This window comes from Melampsora larici-populina (genome assembly GCF_000204055.1).
Source record: "Melampsora larici-populina 98AG31 unplaced genomic scaffold MELLAscaffold_16, whole genome shotgun sequence".
Taxonomy (NCBI): domain Eukaryota; kingdom Fungi; phylum Basidiomycota; class Pucciniomycetes; order Pucciniales; family Melampsoraceae; genus Melampsora; species Melampsora laricis-populina.
This window is the reverse complement of record NW_006768780.1, coordinates 1,320,635-1,334,022: the sequence shown is the minus strand read 5'-3', so window position 1 is coordinate 1,334,022 and position 13,388 is coordinate 1,320,635. Positions and strand designations below refer to the sequence as shown.

Genomic DNA, 13,388 nt, shown 5'->3' with positions numbered 1-13,388 from the left:
CAGTGCAGTATTTAGGCTCTAGCCAAAGCAGCACTTGATGCTCTTGTAAATTGACAAGGTTGCATCACAAGGGAAGATGTGAGAAGTGCTAGATAGTGAATCTTAGATAAAATTTACCCCTGGTGCTAGCATCCACCTGTGTGGTAAGCTTGTAAGACCAACACAGAAAAAGATATGGTACTGTTACTGTACCTGTGATACCAGTATTGTATCTGAATTGATGGTACTGCTAAACACAGTACTGTACTGTGCCAAGAAGCAGATACGGTAGCCTGTACTGTATCTAGAGGCAGAGATTATCCTATGACTCAGGCAGCAGTACCATACCCAGTCTACAGGCCAGGTACAATACTGTGCCACACAGCCAGCATATTTGGCTTGGATGCCAAAATCCAAGGATTTCTTGGATTTTGACTTGGAGGGAAGCTCCCACAGAGGATCCAATCTGAGGCAACAGAAACGGCCAAAGTTTTCCTTGGAGGTATTCCTTGGGTGCCCTTTTCCTTGTGGAGGGCATCTGAGGACTCCTTGGATATTTGTTGTCAAGGCAACTATGCAGGCAGTGCCATACCTGGTCAGGCACTTTACAGTATTGTAACCGTACTGCATCCGGTACCTTATTATATCTAACCAAAAATTGATTGATAATCCAAATTGCCAGCAAAAAAGGTAAGAAATATAATGAGAAATAGGATAAAAATAAGATGGAAAAGAATAAGAAAGATAGACAAAAAAAGGAGATTCATCCACTTGGCTACTGGCATGACCATTGTTTATAGAGCTGAATCAATCAGATTGAACAAATGGGTTAGTGAAAACAAGACACAAGGCACTTAAGGTGACAGAAAGAGGTGGATATAACTTACAATTGTGTCCAGATGTGTATGCTATCTTTGTATAGGTTTTTTGATGGTCGTTTTGAGGTGGTGCATGAATGAGAGTAGCTCAATAAAGGGTTACTATTTAACCTTGATCAGAGATGATAAAGTACCTTGAAGTACCTTCCAAGATGGAGGTACAGTACAGTACAATACAAAATATTCAAGTACTACCCCTTGGCAGTACCACCATATCCAGCAATCAGGTACAATAATCAGTACAGTACCTGTGGAAAAAATGGCCTTCACAGTCAAGTGGTGGGTGCAGCGTGTTTGGCATGTCAAAAGGTGCGCCTGCCCAGGCACACCAGGCACACCAAATATTTCTGGAAACAGGGGGTGGTGTGTCCATATGCAAGACTTGGATAATCTGAAGCATAGAAGGTCTTCTCGGGCATAATCTTGGACTAGAGGAAGCCTATTACATTGTCATTTTTGGTCTGTGTAACTTTCAATCTGGAGAAAGCCCTACAGATGAGCCCAACTCAAGATATTTCTTCTATCAATTTCTCATCTGAGTTGCAAGACCCTTAAAATAGTTCTTGAACAAAAATATTCTGTGGTTTTTATCTTGAAAGTGTAGTCATCCTGACTTGAAACAGCTTTTCTCTCATCCCTTTTTGTGTTTGAGCTTCATCACAGCCTTGATTGCTGTTTTTGAGAAGATTTTTTCATGGTTTTCATGTTTTTTTTTTGCTCCAAAGGCGTGACCACACGCCCCCTGCTATTCGGGTGCATCCCAGACTATGGCTTCTGCGCCTGGGCGCGCCTCTCTCTGTCAAATCCTTGCCCACCACCTTCACAGCCATCTCAGTACCATACCTGTCAGGAGGTACTGGTAGTAGGACTATTGGTACGGTACTGTGCAGCCCAGCTACGGTACCGTGCCGTACTGTTACAGTAGGGTAGCTGTTGCCATCTTGGTAAGACTATGTCTCATTCCAAGGAGCTAGCTGGGTTTATATTGTTGATGATGCGCAACATTTTTTCATAACATTGAAGAATTGATGATTTTATGATATCACACTTGACTCCATTTGATCATATCCTATTCCTTGGTTGTTTCTGTTCAACTTCTGGTGGGTAGCTGAATGTAGCTGGTCCAAGTTGTATGGTCAACAAAATGAGGAGTACACCCTTACAATAGCCCTCAATGATCATGTCAAAAGTACACTTGTTGCATTTACCCTGGCTTAAAAGCTGTCCTTTCTTGCAGGTCTTTAGGCCACTAAGTCTACATGGTCTAGGGTACTTGGTCCTGGGTCTGCTGTGTTTCACAAACTGATCACAGAAAGCTATTGGAAGAAGTGCTCAAATGTCTGGTTGTCTTCATTCATACAAAAGAAATTGACCTGGTTGTAAAAATACTTTTAACACCAGAAAAGAATAACTCTGAGTGTGTAGAATGTACAACATTTTGAGGATCAGGTGTAAAAGTTATAAACTCTCAAAGACTATCATAGATTAGCATCAAACAACACTGAATCTTTTCTCTAGTGTTGGCTCATGAGTTTTCTCTTGCATAGGGAAAATCATGGGTTTAAACTTTTCAACCTTCAAATTGAGCAAGTGCCAAAATCAAAGAAAAATAAGATGCATTTCAACTTCAAACTCACATGTGACTTGTATAAAAAAGCTCAATTTGGGAGGGAGGCTCTCATACCATGACTCGATCACCTTGATGAATTTTTTTTTGAATTGAGAAACATGATACACACATGCCGCCGTGTAAACTAGAAGATTAATCAAACTTCTGACTCAAGACATGAGATGAACAAATCAACAGAATAGTTGCATGAAATTAGTGATGAGAAGTCTTCACAACATCAATCTCATCGTTGCCAAGTCTATAGAAGTGCCATCATGAGTGATTTGATGTTGAGAAATTTACCAAATGAGGGAGATGATGCTTTAACAAGTCAAAAATCTCAAACGTTTCATGGAATCATGATGCTCCTTGATTCAATTTTCAATGATGCTGTCAGTAGATCATCTGCTTTGGTGAAGATCTGCTAAGTACTTTTTGATCAACAATTTGATGGTGCTTGGCGTGTTCTAAACTTCTGAGTATGACCAAACTCTCGGAGGTCAGTTTTTGCTTTCTTCCATCATTAAGAGTGTGAGATTGTTTTGTAAGGATCTGATTGAGAGTTGACAGCTGTTGAGGAAGTTTGATTGACTTTCTTGACTTTTTAAACTTTGATATCCTGATGTGATATCAAATGAATTGTAGTCAACTTGTTCAATTTTTGTATGTTTGATGTTCACTTGTTCTCTGAAAGGTAAGTACATATATCATATCCTTCTTCTTCTTCTTCTCTAATTTTTTTTACATAAAATTACTTTGGAAAATCAATTGGATTTAAAATTGGTGAAATTGATGAGGTTTTGATTTTAATTTTTTCACTTTTGACTTTTATTAACCCAAGAACTTGACCATTTTATATTCTCAAATCAATCATTTCTTTCTTTTAAAGTTTTTGATCGATTTCCAGACAGTCGATCTCTTACCATAACTTGTCATATAAATTTCAAGTCGATTGAAAAACTTCAAATTCAATTTCATAAACTTTTCAAAAACTCTTTGAAAGTTGATTTTTTCACCAAATCGAATCTGATTTTGATTTGAGTACATATAAACAGTTTGAATTCTGAAATACACCAAAAGGGAAAAAGTTGTATTCCAATTTGAAATTTACAGGATAATTTATTATTTTATTATTTTATTTTATTTTATTAAGTTTTTAAGTCCCTTTTCTAACTCTTTCCGCTTTCCGCTTTCGGCTCCCTTTCTTTCTTTCTTAAACTTTCTCTCCTTCTCTATCTCTATCTCTCTTTTCCACAAACACACACACACACTCCCTCTCTCTCTGTCTCTGTGCTAGTTGTTTAGTTAATGCCTGCATTCTCAAATCGATCGATTAACAATTCAGCCACAGGAATGGACAATCTAACTGATCCAAGATCTCGTCAACAGTCTACTTCTCATATCTTAAAGACTGGTAAACGTGGAAATCCATTTGTTAAGGTTGGTTTATTGACTTTCTTTCTTTCTTGAGCTTTCTTTCTCTTGACCTCATCTAATTAATCCCAATTCAATCAAATCACTTACTTTACTTTTCATCCTCTTCAACACTTTCATAGGATACACATGACCTCTTTGCAACCTTGGTCGCCTCTCTACAATTATCCACCAACACTCGTTTCTTTCGATCTTATCCTAACTCATTCACCACTGATGATGCAGCTGCCAATCTAGCTTCCTTACGATTCTCTCAATCGAATCGTTCTACTGATCCTAATGATCCGTCTCGAATCGTCACGACTACGACCACTACGACCTTTTCGATGAATCGTGAAATCGCAAAAGGCATCTGTCAACATTTCATGGATGCTAGATTGATTGAAAATGCTGCAGATCCACTCAATCCGACTTTCAAAGAACGTGGAATCTATCAAATCACTCCTAAAGGACTACATGTTCTTGAACGATTTATCACCAAGAATGGAATCCATGCAGATCATTTGGTTCGAGTCTTTACTAGTCAACCGATCTGTATGAAGTTATTACATCTCGAAAGACGTCCAACGGACGATGAGATTCATATCACTCCTAATGTGATTCATGTGGTCTTTAAACGATTCTCTGGTGGTCGTCAACCTAATTATGTGGTCGAACCCACTGATGTCCAACGTGGTAATACGGCAAAGGCATTTATGGATAACGCTCGTTTGCCTGATAACTATGATCGAAGTTCGGGAATCGAATTACAAGATATCCGAGAAAGATCTGCGACTGGTAACTCTTTGCTTATCAAACACGTCTTTTCTTCTACCGGTGCGATCGATTGGCTCGTCGATTTTTCAACGTGTTGTGGACGTGAAGAGGCTGCTGAGCTGTTGGCTCACTTTGTTCGATATGGTCTCATCACTCTTCATATCGATCGATCCAAAGGTGGTGATAAGGTAGCACAAGTGATTGTACGAGCTCCGATGAATGAACCACGTGGTTCGGCTAGTCTAGAGGGTGATTTCCGATATGGATCCAAGGTGATTTATCGGATCACTGATGAAGGAAGGAGGTTGAGTGGCTCGGAAAGCGAAGGATCGAAACGAGAAGAAGCAGGAGACACTTCATCGACTCATTCCCTCGAGCCTGTCAATCCTCCTCCTAGACCTTCACCATCTGTCCAAGCCACCAGTTTAGCTATCGTAGCTGAGAGTCAAGCAAGAGGTAGACAAGTCTTGCGAGATATCTTACATCCAGACCCATCGGAAGGTTCGAGTTGGGTCAAGGATGCGACTAGTTCCACAGCAAGACTCAAGGCTATCTTGGATGAACCAGCTCTTAGATCTTTATTCCGAGACTTTCTACGATCGCATATCTGTGAAGAGAATTTACATTACTGGATTGATGTACAAGAGTTTAGAAGAAGGTTTGCCACCTCTTCTACAGCGGTAGGAGTGGGACAATCAAAGAAGAAATCGTCGGCTACCTCAGCCATGGAACAACATCAAGAGAAATTAGTCTCAACAGCCTTATTGATCTTTAATACTTATCTTGCACCTGGATCACCATCTGAATTGAATATCGATCATGGTTTAAGAGGAGATGTGATTAGTTATATGGCTAAAGCTGTAGATGAAGTGAAAGGAAACTTGACACCTAATCCGGATGTGGCTATGCCAGCACTTCGAGCTACTCAAGTTCAAGCTCTCTTACGACATTACGAGAGAATTGCTGATCATATCTATCGGTAAGTATCTCTTTATTTCTATTTGAGATCTCAAGGATTCAAAAATCTCTTTCTAATCTGGTTTTTGATTTTGGTTTTTTGTTTCTTTAGATTAATGGCAACAGATCAAGTACCAAAGTTTGTTAGAACCGAAAGGTTTTTAGAACTTTTAGCATCACAACAACCCAGTAGTACTACTACTACTACCACTAATAATAATGGAGAAGGAAATGAAAATAAATCGTTGAAATCTATTCATTCGACTACTTCTCCTAAACCTGATTTACAAGTTTCTTCTATGCCTCTTTCTCCTTCCTGAAATTTAATGGTGTTTTGTTTTTTGTTTTTTTTTAAATTTGTTCTTAGTTCTTCTTCTTCTGCCATTTTTTTTGGTTCATGTTTACTTGTTTTGTGCTTGAGGTTTTTTTTTTTCTCTTTTTGAGATGGTTCATGTCAATCCCTGGTCTTTTCTCCTCTATTTCTTTGCTGGATTTATCGTTTTTTTTTCCTCTCTCTCTATCTTTTTTTTCTATTACTTCTTTTTCTATTACTTTTTTTTCATGTTTCTTTCTTTCCTTTGGGGGTGTGCATCTTGTGGAGAATTTTAGATGAAAGAAGAATGAATATGAAACAAGAAGACTTGGGGAAGAAACCTTTTGTAGTAGCGGTTTTTTTTTTTGGTTTTTATAAATATATAGTTTGCACTACTGTGAAGAAAAAAATGGGTTTGGATTTGATTTTTTTTTTGAGAAAAGAAAAGAAATCGATTTGAATCTATATTTTTCTGTTTTTTTTTTCTGTCTTTCTGGTTTTTCTCTTTAGGTTTTTGCTTTTTGCTTTTTGGTTTTGTTTGAGGTTTGATTGATTTTGATTGAGGTTTCTTTTTGTTGATGAAGGTTGAAGGAATGAATGAAAGAAAAATCAAATAAAAAAAAAACATTTGAATGAGAGAAGAAAAAGACCCTTGAAGATAAAGAAAGAGAGAGAATACTTGAAAAGTAAGGGGTTTGCTTGTTGAATTGGATTTATATGGATAAACTCGTTTCTTTAGTTGGATAAAAAGCTTGTAGAGGTGGAAGAAATTAGTTTGGTCAAAGATAGGAAGAGATTTGGATGATATGTAAGGAAAAAGAAATTTTTGGGTAAACTGAAATGCATTGATTGAATGATCACAATTTATGCAAACTAGACCTTAGGCGGGCTCGCCCTCCCTTATATTTGATACATAATGGAATAAGCCTTAGAATTGAATGAAGTTGAAGCTCAAGTCAGAGTCAAGCAAAGATAAAAAAAATATTAATCAGGTCACTGACAACCACACGTATTTCCTCAGTGGAATGCATAAGCTTGAATTACACAGGCATTGTGTAGCAGGCAGATGAGAATAATTCACCATTGACTATGTACCCTGTTTGGGATCTTACCTATCTTAAACATGCAGGTGAAAAGTCCTCTAGATGCCTTTCTTGTTTCTTGAAGAAGTGATCAGTAAAACTGGTCACCTGTCAAAGGTTCAATATGTCCTTCAGTAAGTTTGGGATTATACCACCAAAATTGTGCTCAGTTGGAATGCACATCTCACAAAAAAAGTCATATATACTGCAAAAGTCTCAAAATGCAAATGAGAATCTTTGTCTTCATGAATCAAGTACTTTGATATACATTCTAAAAGATCTTGACTGATTTGTTTGAGAACAGACAATGAAGTGTGATTGGTTTATGATCAAAGTGAGTTAATTTAGTTGAAGATTTGTTGGGTAAAACTAGAAATTTGATGATTGTGATGTATGGAATACTATTACTAGTTTTTGTGTCTTTTCTCATCTCATCCGTCGTATACGGTAAAATGTCAATGAAAACCAGCTGATTTACAAAAAGAAAAAGTCCAATGTTTATCATTCAAGAGGTACTTCATACCTGCCAATCATGCGGGCTACTCAAAGTTATCTCTCAAGCTTAGACGAAAGGGCGCCGCGTACACCTGAGTTCTATTTAGGAAGTGTCAATAGGAACTTATTGCTGGCTTTCAAACTGATTTCATGTCCTTGGATAACAGTGTCTTTACTAGAGTAAAATGGAAAACAATTGATAGGTTAAAGAATCTAAAGATACTCTGGCTGTCAGAGAATTCTGTATAGGCAGAATTGAAGAGGTCAACAGTAGTAGTACGAAAGGCCCCCTGAGGAGGAATTTCAAAAGTTGATCACTACTTATTTAGACAAACAGAGAGTACTACAAAAGAGAATGAGACAAGGGTTTGAGAGGATGGATAATTGTACAGACAGGTAAAGAGAGTGTCTTCAATCCACCTAGCTATCTTGTTTATCAGAGAAAGTGTATTTGATAGTGTTTTTTGGGTTTTTTGTTGTTCGAAGAGTCAGAGTGATTGTAAAGGATTTTAAGAAAAAAAACTAGGATCAGATGAAGGTAAGTGAAGAAGAAGAAATCAAATTAAGTTTGGTTTGTGAAAACTAGAGGATAGAGATTATGGATAATGGTTAGATTCGGATAAGCTTTCGAAATCAACTATTGAGAAGCTTGATTGAAATCTAGTGATAGGTCTTCACTACTTTCATGCCAAAGAGATCAAAGGTACGAGGAAAGATGTGGGAGGAGAAGGTTGCGCGAGTCTCACTGCCACACAGGAAAGAAAAGTCATAAATGGTGAGCTATGTGACGAGAAAGCTAGAATGGTATTGGTATGAAATGTATCTCACTGTATTTCCGGACTGCACTACCAGCTCAAGAAAGTCTCAGATTGGGGCCGCTCGAAAGAACTGGGATGCCACTTTCTTCTTCGGCGATTTGGTATCCAGCTTTCGTTTAAGTAGATTTGAGCTGTCCTGCGTCGAGATAGTAGTAGTGGGTGCAGTCGAGCAAATCGCAACAAGCACACATAGGGCAAGAGCGAATTGGAGAAGGGGTCCGCTGGTAAATTGCATCTTGATTTATGTTGACTTGGGTTGTAGAGTGAAAAGCTGGTGTCAAGAATAGAATCAAGAGGCAGAAAGAGACGGTCAGGCTTGGATTCTTGATTTTCCTAATCACTCATGAAAGCAAAGAATTTGATCAGAATATGGATGCATACACTGTGTCTTGATGTGGAGTGTAAGTATAAGACGGAGTTAGTGTGGCAGGAAGGAATGGTATCTAGAGGTCGATCAAGGATCACTGTTGACTAAGGCGACTTTTCTAATAACGGAGTAATGATCAGGAAACTTTGCGCCACATATAAACTACTTAGATTTGAAGGTTCAAACAGTGTGAATTGTGATGGCTCACCGTGATTCTGGAAGGGTTGGATTACGAACTAGTGATTTGTATGGCTGCTTTTGAAGCTCGAAGGAATTCAAGTTGTGTCAGGAATGGAGGGGCTAGTAGATTGTCTCCCAGAGAAGTGAAAGTATATAGCTGATGTGTTTTAAAGCGGATTGTGAAGGTGTGGCTTGGGTTTGATCAACAATGTAGAGGAAAACAAAAAACCTCAATGGAGATGTGATTAATAGTAAAGGCTGTGAAGGTCAGTGGTCAATGATGGTGATCGTTTAAGAAAGTCTAGAGATTGTTGGAAAATGTAGGAGTGGTGATGAACGAGAAAGAGAAGAGACTGAGAGTCGCTTTAAATATTCACCACGTGTCAAAGGCGCAAGGGGAGGTTTTTTTTTCTTCCACACATATCAACCTGGTTCGATGTGACTCCCAGACACTTCTCCGTGAAGGAGGTGTATCTCTGCAGGTCAACTTGAAATCTGTACGCCAGGGACCTTCTGTGATTTTCGAGGTTGGGGATTTGACTTCAACTTGCATTCCTCATTCATCCATCTTCAAATCCACCTCCTCATTTGTGGTTTCGAGAAGAGTTGAGTCATCTCCACCCGTAATCGGTTGCTTTGCGGTTGCATTTATCGCATCACTCATTTGGATATCAAAACCCACCCCCAGCGGGGTCCGTTTAACAGAGATCCTTACAGCCCAACGCCAGACTTCCGACTCATATCGATGGGGTGAATCTGGATGTGTTCCTGACGGTGGACAGTCGACAGCGCAATCAGCCCCCTTCCATCACCAACCAGTACATACCATCCCTCCGCGGCGCCCACCGTCCTCATCCCCAATCTGTTCAGCTTCTTATGGAGACCTTCAGAGTGAATATCACTCGTTACGTAACTGTATGTCGCTGGGAGAGATGCGGTATCAGTCTTCCTCTGAGACTACCTGAGAGGATCCCTGAGACATACAGGGATAGTATAAAAATTTTTCGGGTGGCACCTGTTTTCCAAGAGGAGGGGCGTGTTTTCATTCTCTGACCTTCTCGGATCTACTCAAGCCTGTACAAAGCTCTTCAGACTTCTGTGCAATTGATGGATCCAAAAGATCTGCTCTGGATTGCTTCAAACAAGCAATGGATCCATGCCTATGTAGGTACGAGCAACTTGTTAGATCACTATGGTCCAATGATTGGATGTTGACCAATGTGAGAGATTGGTCTTTTGAGAAGAAGTCACATCACTTCTGCTTCGAACAGAAATTTATTGAGCTCGATTCATAAATTCATGATGTTTCAGTTTCTAGCCTACACATAACAACAACAACGGAATCTCGATGTCTTTCAAGTTCATTGTCATATTATTTCATAACAAGCGAACTGGCTGGAGCTTTTCTTGTTCACAAACGCTCTCTCAGTCAGTTTGAAATACACTTTTTTGATTGAATCTACCAATTTGTTGTTGGTTGAATTGAACGATGAGTATTCTATGCAATCTACCCATTTTTAATCAATCGTCTAGAAACAATAACGTGATGATCTTGTTTTTTTGATAATACTAATCCTAGATGATGAATCAGTCAATTCATCAGTTTTAAACAGATCAGATCTAATGCTTTGAAGTTGATGTTGAAAGTCACTTAAAGGTCATTTGCAAAGTTTCCAGCGAGAGAAGTATTGAAAATAAGTTGATGCGTGTTTTGGTTTGCGAGAAGAACAAATTTGATGCACCAACCGATAACTGATATGTTGCTAAATTGAATCAAAAATGAGACGAGAGGTCATATGAACTCGTCTCCTCGAGTACATGAAAGAGAGGTAATTAGTGTGTTTTGTTCTGGTTGGTTTCCAGGAGGAAGCCTATTGTTTGCGAATCAAAAAGCAATCAGTAATCAAAAAGCAAACTCGTCGTGAAATAATCTTTTTCAAAGGACTTTCTTTACATTATCTTAGCTTGCTTAAAAAACCTTTATGAAGAGTGGAATTCTTTTCGTTCCAAGGAGCTGGTCCCTGGACAACACCGAGCCTGGAATGGATTTCTAATCTTTTCTAATGCACTGTAGGTATGAACCATACAGTCCTACGAGCCGCCACCGACCTGTGCGTTAAGTGTACAACAAGCCACATTATTTTTCCAAATTCTGGATAGTCTCAGAGATAGTCTCAGAGCGAGATAGTCTCAGAGGATAAGCTTAACATAAGCCCCTCTTCCGACGCGGCCACGTCCGCTCTCGAAGAGGGGCTTAGGGCATACACCCCGAGCTTGGCCTGAGACCAGCAGGAATTTCGAGCACTTTTGCTTGAAATCCCTTTTTGAGGGCTTTAAACATCGTAAAAGGTTGCAAGAAATTCAGGAGTGCCTCTGCTGAGCCTTCTCCTTCACTTCGGACTGTTTTTAGCATGTCACCACTTGTAGATTGTGGGAAAATTGGATTCCAATATCCATGGATTTCAACGGGTTCAGCGCGCGTGCAGGCCCGGAAATTGATTTGGGAGTATTGGCCAAATATTTTGTTTCGGACCCCCATTATTTTGTTTTGGACAGAAGTCCAAAACAAGCTTACGTGCGGCTATCTGCCCCAAGCGCTTTCAATTGTTGCACCCCCGCTCATGCACGACGCGGTTACAACGCGGTTGAACACCACCACCTAATTACCTTTAGACATGCATCTTCGAAGTTCAGCAAGAGAAGCAGCGACCACGAAATCACCGGAAGACAATTCTAATCAAGCAAGTCATTCTCCGAAAGCAATTCAATTCAAGCCAGGTCGACCTCTGATTGAAGAAAAACACAAAAAAAGCTCACCTGACGCCCAAATCGAGATTCTTCAGGCCATGTTCCATACCAAATACGGTTTCGAGTCTCGAGAAAAACAGATACGATCTGTCCATAGCCTGATGAACAACAAGACCACATTCCTTCTTGCCGGAACCGGGTTTGGGAAGTCTTGCGTAGCCGAGCTGTTTCTGATGCTGTTTCCTGAGGACTCGGGAGCCTTTGTCCTAGTTTTGAATCCCACAGACGCGTTGGGTGACGATCAGGTACGTTTTGTTTTTTGTTTGAGTGTCCTCACGGTTGGTTTCACTGACAAAATGTGGTGAGTTTGCTTAGGTGAAGGAAAAGACGAAGGCGGGCTTTTCAGCCGTGAATCTGAACCGTCATAATTTTACGGACGAGGTAATACGCAACCTTGAGCGCGGTGTGTACCGTTTTGTGTATGTGGTGAGTTATGGCTGCCGCTGTACGTTGAATTCTCGTAGCTAATCATTTGCTACATTTCTAGTCACCCGAAATCTTTTTAAACAATCCTCGGTTTACAAGCATCTTTTTCTCGAAAAATTTCCAAGAGAAATTGGTCCTCAAGGTGGTTGACGAGGCCCATCTCATTTACTACTGGGGTCTGGCGAAAAGTGATAAACACAAGATTGGAATTTCTATAACTGGCCCTCAAGACAGATCGTCTTTTCGGCCTTCGTATGGAGATCTAATTGAAAGGTTTTTGGCTACCGAGCGGGTACCGATTCTCTTGATGTCAGCTACCTGCCCACCCAAGGCGATGAACGCAATTTTCGAAAATCTTCAATTACGACCGAGTGAAGTCGACATTCACAAAGCCGAGCTGACGCGCCCGGAACTTCGCTGGATTCGACTCCGAGTCCCAACAGGCATCTCCGCCATTGGATATCTTTCCAACTTTTTCGGTCCGAAAGAGAACGTACCCGACAACTCTATCCCGCCCACTCTAGTTTACTGCCACACCCAGGATGACACTTTCGCCGCAATGCAAGCTATAAACCTTGGCCGCGAAAATCCTACAGACTCGAGCTGTGGAGTTAGTACCTGCGTGCGAAGATATCACGCTACCACTGCACCCAACGATAAGTTACAGCGGGTCAAAGATTTTTCCGAAGGAAAATTCCCTATCATGACTTGTACCACCGCCCTGGGAATGGGTCAGAACTGGAAACAAGTGCGACGGGTCTTTGTTTTGGGTCGCACCAACCCTTCCGACACTATTCAAATGGTAGGCCGCGCTGGGCGTGATGGCCGAATGGGCGTTGGGTTTTTATTAGTAGAGGCTAAACGACCTGGCGGTAAAAACTCGGTGGCAGATTTCACCAATTCCACGGATCAACCTGACGACGATCGCATGGATGCTTTGGCTATAACTCCAGTCTGCTTGCGAGTGGCGCTTGCCGTCGATATGAAGTAAGTGGAACTTCGCCTCACTGCCTGATTCATTTTTGCTGACCATGGATCGTTTAGACATGGATACATCCCAATTTCTTCCGATGACCAGGTCTATCTTGATGAGCTACTGCGACAGCAAGTTGCTGGAATGGCAAAATGCTGTTGCTCAAATTGTCACTCGAGTTCAGCCCTCGGTTTTTCTCATGCCCAGCTTGAGATTACAACATCGACGTTTGATTCTTGGATTCAAAAAGATTATACTCTGCCAAACGCTACCCCGAATCTATTTAACCGAACTGTTTTGGCTCTATCTGATG

General features: G+C 40.4%; 1 protein-coding gene across 1 annotated transcript; it reads left to right on the top strand.

The window, feature by feature from the left end:
• Positions 1 to 2,741: 2,741 nt before the first annotated feature.
• Positions 2,742 to 6,364, top strand: MELLADRAFT_116380 (uncharacterized protein; the record flags this gene model as incomplete). Its single annotated transcript, XM_007409541.1, has 4 exons — positions 2,742 to 2,858; positions 3,772 to 3,906; positions 4,023 to 5,635; positions 5,726 to 6,364. 4 exons carry the CDS (start codon positions 2,742 to 2,744, stop codon positions 5,931 to 5,933), a joined length of 2,073 nt encoding a protein of 690 aa, XP_007409603.1.
• Between the last annotated feature and the right edge of the window lie 7,024 nt (positions 6,365 to 13,388).